Here is a 13,780-nt window from a genome sequence, read left to right on the forward strand (position 1 = left end):
TACAATTAAACCAAGTAATACACTGAATTAAACATGAACATTTTCAATAAAAACTGAAATAATATTTTTTTGGAAAATGTACACCAATATTCTCTAATTACAACCTTGAAAAATTCTTGTTGACATGTTTACTCTGATTTCTTGGCAAATCTGACCACAATTAGAGATCTCTTATGAAACTCTGAAGATGTGAGATTTTATTCCTCAGGAAAAACATCTGAGGAGCATCTCTCTCAGCTAATCTCACTGCTGTCTGTCAGAAACGTCTTAAAAATCCTATAGAATAATCAAAAGAGACATAAATGAGACAACTGCTGAAAGAATTGTTTAGAAACAATATTCACTAAGAAATTGCTAGTAAATTTCACAAACAGTCACACAAAAAAAAAAACAGCAAGTGAAACATTGAACAAGAAAACTTGAATTAGAAAACTGATATTAAACTGGAGTATTTTCTTGTAAAATGTACTCCAAAAATCTTAGTTTTATAGTTTTATTCTTAAATGTTTACTTAAATTTTTGGGCAAATCTGAGCACAATGAGATCTTAGTTAAGATCCCTTCTGAAATTGAGAAGATGAGAGATTTCTAAGCCCCCCCCCCCCCCCCCCCCCCCAAAAATCTGAGGAGCATCTCCTTTGCTCTCAATTAATCTCATTGCTGTCTATCAGAAACTTCTTAAAAACATATAGGAGAAATCAAAACTGACACAAATGTGAGAATTTCTAAAATGCAGTAAGAGCTATAAAATGAATGTGAACAGCTGACCAGAGCATTTAATAAGAAATGTTTGAGCTTATGTTGAGACTGAGTTCATACTTTGATTTCTTGGCAAATCTGAAGATCTCTTCTGAAACTCCAGAGAAGATGTGAGATTTCTAGGGTTCTTTCCTCAGGTAAAACATCTGTGCAGCATCTCCATTCCTCTCAATTATTCTCAAAGCTGTCTATCAGAAACTTCTGAGCTATTAAAGAGATCTCATGTGTGATTCTCTTGCCTCCGGGAAGGAACTTGGTGCACGCGCCACACAGGTGCCCATAATCTCTCTGTTGTGTACAGTCTTAAAGAGAGAACGTTTTATTCACTGTCTCCTTTGAAATGAAAAATACTCCCTCAGATTATCAGCGGACATGATTAAATAGCAATAAAGATGCACTCAGTGCTTCACCTGGGACAGTAAATGGAAAAGCTCTCTAATAAAACAGCCTTAACAAACAAGACAGTGGAGGGGCTTCTCTTCAGGGCTGTTTCTCAGTGATGGAATCAAATAGATTGCACTGGAAGCTTTAAACCGACACTGCAGCTCCTAATACAATTAGATTAACGCTGTCTTCTGTTTACTTCCAGTGGTCTGTATTGCATTTATTTGTCTACAGTGCTCTGCTAAACTACATGAGACAGATCCGGGGCAGCGTGAGCCTCCCACATCACAGAGCTATGCGGGAGGTGCGCGTTCTCTTGAGGAAGGCTTTGGCAATCGATATTATACTGCTCAGCCAGGAACACAGAGTGTTGTTAAAAGACAAGCCAGATTATAAGAGAAGTACACTTATTATGGAGATACGCAAAGTTTTAAAGTCAGGGGACATTTGTTGTTTGGAAGTTGCTCTTTTAGAGCTCTCAGTTATGTTTCATTTTAAACAATCTACACACGAAATCCTGTTGAATTGGTTTGTTTTCTGTGACTGAGGTGCCAAAGTTTGAGTTTGGGTTTCACACACTGGCCTGTTATTGCTGAAATCATTCATTTTAGAGAGTTTAGATAGTTAGTAAATGCAAAACAAACTGTGATCGGTCACATGTCATGTCAGCCAGATGATCTTTTCCTGTCTAAGTGGGTGGATCCTGTTAAGAATAAGAAGCAAAGTGAACCAGACCAGTCAAAGTCTATATGTGAGATACTAGGCTCAACTCTCAGGAGAAAATCTGAGATGGTGATGAAATTTGCATTTGCTCTCCATTTAGTCTAATTGCTGTGTAGGAGAAATAACTTTATATTCAATTAACATTTAGAAGGTAACTTTCAAGCGATTTTCTAGTTAAAAGTGCAATCAAAGTTTTTCCTCAGTGTTTTTCCTCATTAATTATGTAAAATAAATTGTGCTGAATAAATAAAATCAGTTGTGACAGACAGACAGAGAGACAGACAGACAGACAGATAGACAGATGAATGAACAGATAGATAGATAGAGAGAGAGAGAGAGAGAGAGAGAGAGAGAGATAGAGAGATGCGGCTGTGATTCAATATTCCAGTCTGAGGCGTCTGGCATTTCATCTAACACAATGTAAAGAACATCTGAGTGTGACTTCAAACTGCACGAGTTGAAACATAACACACTGTATGATTTTGCCGTTGCTTTCTTGTCTCGGTTTTCATCCATTCTGCTTTTTCTCAGAAGACACAAGTGACAACAAACCCACCCCATAAATCCATTTCCTGCAGACAATACTCGAGGCTGAGTTGACGTGAGCTTTCAGCAGCTCATGATTTGCTCACTGAGGGTCAGTGGATTATTCTGGAAGCCAGCGGTGGGCTTCACTCTCAGTCAATGCCATTCTCCTCCCAACCACATGTTGACAAGTCAGCTTAATGTGAAGTAGGATAAACTGTGATTGGGGCCGTCGGTCCTGCTGTTTGTCCAAACTCTCTCCATGTCACGCAAAAGAGAAATCTCTTTCCTGCTGTCTGAAGAAACGCTGGCCGGGCCTCTAACTCGCCCACCTCTCTCCTCCCGGCTCCTCTCCTGCGACTCCTGCGATAACAATCAGCACAAGGTCCGTGTTAAATGAAGTCAAGGGTATTTTTGCGGAGGAGTTTGGAGGTTGTACGACTGGTTGCCGGTGGTTTGAGCTTATCGGGACGTGGCGTGTTAAACACTTTACACGCTGAAATGAGTGTGTGCTCCATTATGTGATCATTCTGTCAATCACGAGGTCATCAGCACAGCTCCTATCACAAGAGGATAATTGGAGTTGTAACTGTGAATTACATTTTTTCTCTCCCTTCTTAAATGAAAGATAACAATACACGATGAATATGACTGTTTCTTTCTTAAAGAGGTGATTACTGATGACGCCTCTTAATTAAAGGACTTCTGATTAGCTATTTTAATGCACCACATAACTTGAAATCTTTAACCTTTGCTTTTATTAGAAATTGTGAAATCTCTAAAATATCCTACCATCTAACAAAATTATATTCTAAGAATGTTTTAAGTTATGAAAACCTTAGAATCTATCTTCAAATCTATCGGCAACATCTGTGGCAGACAATAACAATAATTCCAAATCATTTGTTAAACAAATGTTTTCAATAATGCACTTACAAAGGACGTCTATGGAAGATATTCCGAGGGTTTATGTAACGGGGCGAACAAGACGCGAGATGTGCGGATCCAAGTGCAAGCTTTTATTTATAAACAGTCAATAAACAGGCAGGGTCAAATAACGGCAAACAGGTATGGTACGGGCAAGACACAGAGCAATCCTAGGGCTAGCGAGAGTCGATGATCGGCGAACAATATCCAACAGGGCAAGGCAGAGAGATAATCCAGGTATACGAGCAATAGTCCAAGAGAGGTGCAAACAGAGTCCAAACGGCAAAGCAAAGGGTAAATCCAGGAAACACAGGCAAGAATCAAAACACTAGAAAAACACACAAGGCAAGACTATGACAACAAAGTGGGTTCCGTATCGCAGCTAAAAGAGAGTTATAAATGCAGAACAATACTAGAACTAAACAGAAAAACACAGAATGGCTCGGTAAGGCAGCTAACACTAGGGGAGTGATAAATGCAGACAATACTCGGCAGTGAGGGAGAGAAAGTCCAAGGCTTATAAAGAGTGTGTGATTGTGTGATAATTCTCAGGTGTGAGTGTGATTAGTGCAATCAGCTGTGTGTGTGAGACCTCAATGCAATGGGTGATGGGAATTGTAGTCCGTGGGTGAACGTGCAACAGTAGTGTGGTGCAAGAGTCAATATGATGGAAAGATGACCTCTGGTGGCTATTGGACGGAAGGCCACAGACCAGATTCGTGACACTTCCATTGTAAATGCATTACTGTAAATGTAATTATTATTTTATTTGCCAAATTGTCAAAATAATTTTCTGTGCTATTCAACAGTACGCCACAGACATTGTCAATAGAGATTAATTTGTTTTGTCTCCGAATGTTCATTTTTAACTGCATTGTTCTTTAGCCAAGATGTTGTATTTTGATTTTAATTTGAATGTGTTAGTGAATGGTCATTGTCACTATGAAAAACACAAAAACCTCTTGTGGCTTATAAGAGTCTAAAAATATGAAATATGTGAAAATTAATTCTAAAATAAATAAGAATAAATGAATATATTAATAATCCCTTCTATTTTACAGTGTTATTTCTATTGTGTTAGAGGTCAATTTCACTCACATATTTTTATATTCATTAGCTGCACGGACATAAAAAAAGAAAGAAAGTCAAATACTTGTAGTGACTATTTGCACACTATTTGAGGTATAAATATTATTTAACATTATTTGTACTTGTGTAAGTAAGATTTATTGCTATTTGTACTACTTCCACCTTTTTGTCTGGGTCTCAATTCCTTGTGAGGGTAAATTTGACCACAACACATTTTTTTACAGTCCTTCCAAAACACGTCACAACCTTGCATGCACGTTCATGACCCTAAATGAGAAATATTCACAAAATTTCTAGAAGAAAGTTAAACCAGTATTTTGAGCAGGATGACAATCAAGTGTGGATTGAATTGACCCCAACACATCAGGAGTTTTAAAGGAACAATTGAATTCACCCCGAAAATGAAAATCATTGGTAACACTTTATTTAAATATAGTCCACTTTAGACATTCTACTAACAGTGAGTAACTTTGCAACTACATGTCAACTAGCAGTCTTTAGAGTATTAGTAGACTGTCTGCTTAATACCTTCTAACACTTGATGTTGATGGGTCCACAACATACTATGAGAAACTTTGTATATGCCAACTTATTCTACTAACCCTAAACCTAACCTAACAGTCTACTCTGAGAGTTAGTAGACATGTAGTTGCAAATGAATGAGAATTAGTTGACATGTAATTACAAAATTACTTATAGTTAGTAGAATGTCTAAAGCGGACTATCGAAATAAAGTGTAACCGAATCATTTACTCACACTCAGGCCGTTCCAAACCCATATGATTTTTTTCTTCTGTGGAACACAAAAAGAGATGTTTAGCAGAATGTTTGCACTATAAAAAGGACAAAAAAATTCAATTTCATTCCTTTTCCAGTCCATTCACATACTCAAAATTGATGTTTGCATGCAAAACACCGTTAGATCTCATACAGTGCTCAAGTTGATTTAGAAGAGTAAACGTTGACAGAATTTACATTTCAGGTGAACCATCCCTTTAAGGATTTGATCATTAGATTTCAGTTTAATTGGATATATTTCCTAGCTTTATTCATCACGGGTTGTGCCGTGGTATTGTCTGCTGTGTGTGTGCGTATGTCGTGTCTTTATATGTGGGTGGATGCAAATGCAACAGAAATGTAATACTTCCTGAACTTGTCAGAGATGAATTCTATCGGACTCTTCCTCCCCAGCACTGATGGATGAAGCAGATTGCATTAAAAAAGCAAAGGTTAAAGGTCATAGCAACAGCGTCTCTTACACTTCTCCAAACCTGTAATGAATTTTGAAAGATTGCCTGTGTTTGCAGAAGAGAATCGCAGATCAAGAGAGAATGAGCAATGAACTTCTGTGGGAAATTACACATGAAGCTGGGGAGGGGAAATCGGCGTGGAAATGATTGATTGGATGGGCCAAAGGAAAATGACATCATGGATTTTGTTTATTCTCGATGGTAAGCGGCACGTGGCCTTTTAGCCCACCGTGTGATTTCACATCGGATTGTTTTCTAATATGCTTTGATGACACGTCTGGAATCCAATTACTCACCCTACTAATAACATGAACAAACTCAGCACACTGTGGAGTGTTTTAATGGGGGCGGCACCTGTGTCACCCGCCAATTCTCACACCCTCTCCAAACCTGTTACTGCTGCTGTCTGTGAGATATCTGATCCCCCAAACCTGTGATATATCACAAACCACACCTGGGCCACATTCAACCCGTAACACTGCTGCTGCTGGAGAAGAGCTTTCGTAGATCATCTGGAATGCAGATGTAAAAGAGGCAACATGGCATTTGCATCCTAATCGGTCTCATTCAGTGCCATTTAATGTCACAGTGTCTGGTACATGAATGTTTATTATGTATTTCTGAAATAAGACTCATTATAAAGACTCTAGAAATTGGTTGTGATCATTTGTAGTGATCTGACAGAACAAATGCAATTGAGCCAAAAATAGGGCTTTTGTAATATGTTATAAATCTTCCTTATGTAAAACCATGTCCATATTCACAATAAAGAAATAGAGAGGAAAATGCAGTTTTATGAAATATTAGTAACAGTGTGACCCATGTAAACACCAGCAGGGTAACACAAACATAATTTACATAACATAAAACACCCTAAAACCAGAAATTATATCATAGATTTTTCTTAGAATATTTTATTAAATATATGTTATATAATTGGTTTGTTGAGTATATATACATTGAGAGAGTTTATATATGTGTATACACACCCAACAAAAATTGTAACTTAATTTAATTTTATATACATAATATGAAAATTATATGATATATAAATATATTAATATAATATATATTTCCATATATAATTTTATATATCTACATAAAAACATAGATAGATAGATACAAAGATATGAATATATCTTGTTAAACATAATTATTTGTTGTATTAGGTAAGCGAACATATAGCATTCTTTTAGCATTGTAACTTGCTAAAATCTATTTACCGTGTATTTTTTTTACTTTCTATTTTAATCAATATTACTGCTCTTGGTTTTGATAAGATCACTTGTAGGCTTTTGTAAATGTGCTTCACTATTCTGTTCCATTTCCAGTACAATCCAACACTCACAATAAAAAATGAAGAAAACAAGGTCATTTCATTCACTATAAATACTATTTGACAGCACAGATCTGACTAGCGTCCTCATAGCTTGAGCTGGACAGCCATGATGCTTTTTCCCAGTCTTTCAAAGGCCTATCATTACTTTGAAACATAAAAGCTAGTGATGTATAGACATCCTGTCAAGATATAGAACTCTGTGTTATGGTGACATGTCACGTTTAATATCGTGCCTTCACATCAAACCTTCCTTACACCGTCGAGCCCGCGGTCCAGCGCTCTGATGACACCCGAGCATGTTTGCATTGACGCATGCTTTAAAAAATCATACAGAAGACAAAAAAATGGTGAAAGGAGAGAGAAGATAATTGGTTGAATTTAAATGAGTGAATCTGACATCAGAACAGGCAGCTCGTGCATCTTTACCAATGCAAAAAATGGCATGTTTCATGCAGCTGTGATCAAAAGTGAGAAATAGTTCAACAGCATAAAGTTTTCAGTTCATGTCCACCAAACTAAAAAGGCATTTCTGACATTTGAAGGTCGTCATCGACTTCTTTTATCCCACTTAAACTCATGTGGAAAAAATCACCCGCAACTTGTCTTCTTTGTCACATAATGTCATATAATCAACAGCGATCTTTTCAACAAAGAGACTTCAACTTATTAATTTTTCCATCTATGCCTGGGAAAAGCCTCCAAATCAACATTCTGACTGGCTGTAATTGCAAAGCCACCATGGTTCGATACACATGACCTTTACTACCTTTAAAGCCATTTCCATTTCATACAAAAATGTCCTGTTAATTGCAAAAAGGGGAATAATTTGTTCACCATGCAGTGTTTGAAGACAGTGTAAGAATTCATTTCCATCCTAATTTATCAAAGCCACCGTCCAATGCCAAAAACCTTATTTTAAATATTAACGTGACTTTCCCACTAAAATGTAATATGGATCCGTAGTGTTCGCTCTGGACAAACACTGGGAGTCTAAAGACTGTGAGATTAAAGAGGTCAGACAGTTTTATAATGTCTGTTTTTCATTGCATATGTGCAGTTTGTGTTATTGCATATTTGCAATTATTTAGTTCTGATGGGGGGCTCAGTATGAACTTCCATTATTACACACTGTTTGCCAGATAAATGTGCCTAAAGCAACAGTTCACCCGAAAAAGAAAATTTGCTGAATATTTACAAAGACGTAGGTTTGTAAAAATTTAGCATTACATCACAGTAAATGGGTGCCGTCAGAATGAGTGTCCAAACAGCTGATAAAAACATAATAATCCACAAGAAATCCAGTCTAGTCCATCAAATAATGTATAGTGAAACTTCATCGCTTCACCAAAATCCCAGTCCATAATTCATAATAATGCTTTCTCCAGTGAAAAAGTCCATCCCCTGTTGTCTTCTCACATCAAAATCCACCCACATATTGACTGTTTTCACTTGTAACTGGTGGTTGATCTGTGCATATTTCTCTCCTGATTCAGACAAGACTGCTTTTTCACTGGAGAAATCACTTTTATGGATTATGAACGTTTTGCTTCACAAGACATTAATTTATGGACTGTACTCGTGTGAATTACTTGTGGATTATTGTGATGTTTTTATCAGCTGTTGGAACTCTCATTCTGACGGCACCCATTCACTGCAGAGGATCCATTGGTGAGTAACTGATGCAGTGCTGAATTTAAACCAAATCTGTTCGGATGAAGAACCAAGCTCATCCACATCTCATCTGGCCTGAGGGTGAGAACATTTTCAGCAAATTTTCATTTGTGGGTGAACAACTCCTTTAATTAAGATAAAATGTTTGATTTTGGGGTGAAATTTGACAGGTTTGGTGAGATACAGTAACGCACTGTACTCCCGTTTCATAAGGAACCAGACGCACATAGCTTTCTCATCCTCCATTCTTTCATTCCCGCCGACTGATTTTGTTCCGGTGCAAGCGCGCACTCATCATCAACAAACACGCAATCCTGCAGGAGCCGATGGGCGATTATGGCAGAGAGCTTATCATCAGGCCGCGGCGGCGCAATCAGGAGAGCGCTTGATTGGCTGTCGAAGAGTTCCAGAGGTTCCGATGCCACTGTATATCTGAATCTCTGAGGGCCCATCACACAATCTTCAGAGTCATCAGGACTTCCTGTAAACAGCATATTAGCCACAAAAATAACCAGCTGACGTTCAGCCTCGACTTTAAAGCTGATGCATATGACTTATCTACAGTATGTTGCTATGGTAAAAGAGTTTGAGATTTATAAATATGTACAGCTGCATGTCTGATATGCATGTATCACAAATATACACTACTGTTCAGAAGTCTGGAGTAAGATTTTTTTTAAAAGAAATAAATACATTTAGTCATTGAGGACACATTCATTTGATCAAAAGTGACAGTAAAGACATTATAATGTTGCAAACAAATAAAATTCCAAAAAAATGCTGTTCTTTTGAACTTCCTATTTATTCATGATCATCATGAGCAAATCATCATGAGATCATCATCATGATTTCTGAAGGATCATGTGACACTAAAGACTGGAGTAATGATGCTAAGAAGTCAGCTTTGCACCACAGGAATAAATTACACCTTAAAATACATTCAAGTAGAAAATGTTCTTTTAAATTGTAATAATATTTCACTATATAGCTGTTTTTACTGTTTGCAGCATTGGTAAGCATAAGAGACTTCTTTCAAAAAAGTAAAAATATCTTACCAGCCTCAAACGTCTGAACAGTACTGTATAATGGAAATTATAAGGTTAAAGGGTTAAAGTTATTTTCATGAATGCCATGTTGGGGCAAGTTGTCACATTTGTTAAATTTTGAGTTTATTACATTATTACTTAAATACATACCTAATTTCTGAGCGGTTTGGTATTGTGTTTACTTTTTTGTTTTAAATGTCTGTGGTTTTATGAATTTTTCATGAGTTTTGCTTTTGAAATACTAAGAAAATACTAAGTTTTATTAATAAGTTCCATTATTTAAATTTTGCTGAATAAAACAATAAATATTGATATGATACAACATTTTAAATGCAGATTTGTAGTGCAAGATAAAAAAGAGAAAAGAAAAAAACACTTCATGTAGTTTTTCTTAATTCAAAATAAGTCTACTTGTCATCATAAATATCCATAAAGAGCAGGTTCACACTGTGACAACTTACCCCATATAGTGCGATAACATCCCTGTCAGTATTTTTTTTTTTTTTTTTTTTTAGCTGACGCTTTTATCCAAAGCGACTTACAATTGCTATATATGTCAGAGGTCGCACGCCTCTGGAGCAACTAGGGGTTAAGTGTCTTGCTCAGGGACACATTGGTGTCTCACAGTGGATTCGAACCCGGGTCTCTCACACCAAAGGCATGTGTCTTATCCACTGCGCCATCACCACCACCTGCGCCAGTATATTGTTCAATATACTGAACAAAACTGTATTTTGTTTAGCAATAAAATCTTAAATTTTATTTAATAGTTAACATTATAGCTAATACTTTGTTTGAAACTGTCTTTCAGTACTTACCCGATCCCTAGAAATATTCCTGCTGTAACAACTGTGACAACTAGCCCCGGTCTCACTTTATTACATGTGAAAAGAATATCAATATGCGATGAGTTCATTAAATTAGGTTTATTTATGGAAGTTTTCTTGTACATAGTTCACCATGCAGTCTAACAATAGCTATTTATCCACGTCACGTAACACAAACAGGAACACGACCATGAAGTAATATGACATCATTATACACCAGGGTTTGAACGCACAGTTTACATATTTACAGATGCCCATTCGTCATTCTCAGCCTTGCCACACGTCTGTTTTCTCACCGATCACAGGACACACGAGGGGGGTGAAGCAGTGTTTAATAAAATGTAGTAACTGCAAGGCACAAAATGTTTATACATTTCTTTGTTTATCAGGGAGTAAAAAAAAAAAAGGTTTCGCATCAAACTGCCAAAGAGAACATGCCACACAACATCACACAACCGTCATGTTGCATAGAAACTGTGGCGCTACTTCAGTCGGCTAGAGAGAAACGTGAAGCCTGGTTGATAACCTCCACGTGAGAGACCACGACGTCACGTCTCATTCGAGGCTGATTAGGACCACGTTAATGATTGATGGGGCGACCCTCAAATAGCACACCTTAACGCTTAGGCATGAAACAGCTGAACTTGTTTAGATGTCGCTAATATGATAGAAGAGGTTTGTGTACTTTAGCGGTGTACTTTTATGGGTCGGGATGGTGGAAGACTGGTGAGGTAGCTCAGTCTCGTGTGGAGCTTGAAGTGGTGGTCACCAAGAGGGCAAAGGTCACGGGTAAATAATATAGCAGCCAGGAGGAAGAGGATGAGGGTGCTGAGGATAAAGGACTTAGATCTCTAAAGTGCCAGACTAATGGCCCATGCACTAACATCCATTTAAGTGTCCGCTCCAGACCCCACATCACCATCCACAGGTGGAGTGTCAGACCTCAGAGAGCCTCCACTGGGTGAGTCAGGGTTTACACACAGGTGTGGCGAGACTTCCAGAGAATCTCTACAAGAAAAACACACAGATTGATATAGTTAGTAACTTAGTTAAATTGTAATAATTGCAAATCACAGAACTTAAAAATAAATATATATATATATATATATATATATATATATATATATATATATATATATATATATATATATATATATATATATATATATATATAGTCACGCTTCGTCAGAGGAAGGGAACGAGGAGACAAGGAGTTCTTCACAAACGGTAATCCTTTAATAACCAACTTTGTGAGACGTGGAGTACAGGCCAGACAAACGCAGAATGACACTTTCAGACAGCACACAGAGGCAGGGAAACACAGGGCTTATAAAGGACAGACTAAACTAGATAATTAACAGCACACCTGGAACTAATGAACTGATAACTAAAGGGAACGAGGACAGGAACAGGAACACCAAATATGGGCACGAGAGGAGGGGAAACACGAGACACAGTCTGACATTACGTCCCCCTCTGGAAGGCGCGTCCACGCGCCATACACCATCCAATGGGGAGGGGGGGTGGGCGGTCTGGAGGCCTCCAGGGATCAGGGGGCAGGGCTACCGGCCTCCATGGCGGGGCAGGGGACTCAGGAGGCCATGGCGGATCTGGAGACTCGGGAGGCCACGGCGGGACTGGGCACTCTGGAGGCGCCAACACTAGAGGGCGATCTGGAGGAACGGGCTCTGTGGGGCACTCTGGAGGTGTGGGCACTTGCGGGCGCTCTTGAAGCACGGACTCCTTGGAGCGCTCTTGAAGCGCGAAGCTGGACGGGACCAGCGGAGACGCAGGAGAGCTGGACGGGACCAGCGGAGACGCAGGAGAGCTGGACGGGACCAGTGGAGACGTAGGAGAGTACTTGCGAGGAGCAGGCACTAGAGGGCGCTCGCGAGGAGCAGGCACTGGAGGGCGCTCGGACAGCGCGGATTCACGGGGGCGCTCTGCAAGCGCGGATTCTCGGGGGCGCTCTGGGCTGAGGACAGAGGCGGTGCTGGGAAGAGTTGGGTGGTCGGAACATTTGGTTGGGTATGTGGAGGGTCCTGACGAGAGGTGAGCAGGTGAGGCCTGGTGGTTTTCGGGTGGGGTTGGATGACGATCGTTCTGACAAACTTCGAGATTAATACCATTTACATTGAGGACATGATTAACCAGCTCGATCAGGGAAAAACTGGACATGGGAAGATCGCAGCTGATGACATCATCATCCAACCCAAACCGAAAACAGACACCGAGCGAGGCGTCAATCCAACTCACCTGGTTGGTAAGGTCTAGGAACTCCTCTACATACCTCACCAACTCCCGGCCATCCTGCCGCAGACACCAAAGCCTGTCTTCAGCCGTTGTCATGTTTAGGGTGCTGTCTTCTGTCATGCTTCGTCAGAGGAAGGGAACGAGGAGACAAGGAGTCCTTCACAAACGGTAATCCTTTAATAACCAACTTTGTGAGACGTGGAGTACAGGCCAGACAAACGCAGAATGACACTTTCAGACAGCACACAGAGGCAGGGAAACACAGGGCTTATAAAGGACAGACTAAACTAGATAATTAACAACACACCTGGAACTAATGAACTGATAACTAAAGGGAACGAGGACAGGAACAGGAACACCAAATATGGGCACGAGAGGAGGGGAAACACGAGACACAGTCTGACATATATATATGTGTGTGTGTGTGTGTGTGTGTGTGTGTGTGTGTGTGTTTATTTACACAAAACACAACATAACCTAACACTAGTACATAATTACATATTGTATAAAATAAATAAACAATCATATTTTATATCTATTATTTTCTCTCTTACTCTCTCAGATCTATTTATGTAATTAAATATAATTTAATTGTATGACAATTGAATGTTGTATGACCAAGATATTATAAGTACAAGAAAGCATTGCATTTGATTGGTATGTTTGTTGGTTTGGCTCAGGTCTTCTCTGTGTCATGTGACAAGCAGTGCATTTGACTGTGCAGTGTGAGCTGAACCCACAATGACCGCAGGGCTGACATGATAGTGTCTGTAGAGACAGATAGTTGGCTCTCTCTGCTGTTTACCGTGTCCCTGAAGCCTCGGGCACTTGCTGAAATGTGTCCGACTCACCAACTACGAACAATCTTCAAGATGACCTTCCCTTTGTATCACATAACCGTCAACATTTCATCATTTATGTATGTGGTGGTTACACACCAAAACTTATATTTTCTTAGAAATATTTGCGAACTATTAGCTAGCCGCAG

The 13,780-nt window shown here is 39.0% G+C and overlaps 1 protein-coding gene across 1 annotated transcript in view; it reads right to left on the reverse strand.

The window, feature by feature from the left end:
- Positions 1-10,620: 10,620 nt before the first annotated feature.
- The window catches only part of LOC306850453 (A-kinase anchor protein 6-like), a gene marked incomplete at its 5' end in the record, with an annotated part of 108,482 nt that continues 105,322 nt past the window's right edge, over positions 10,621-13,780 (reverse strand). The window contains one exon of the mRNA XM_079386106.1: positions 10,621-11,547. Coding sequence (XP_079242232.1) covers positions 11,506-11,547 — 42 coding nt within the window. The 3' untranslated portion in view covers positions 10,621-11,505. The remainder of the gene's footprint in view (positions 11,548-13,780) is intronic.

This window comes from Barbus barbus (genome assembly GCF_936440315.1).
Source record: "Barbus barbus genome assembly, chromosome: 30".
NCBI lineage: Eukaryota > Metazoa > Chordata > Actinopteri > Cypriniformes > Cyprinidae > Barbus > Barbus barbus.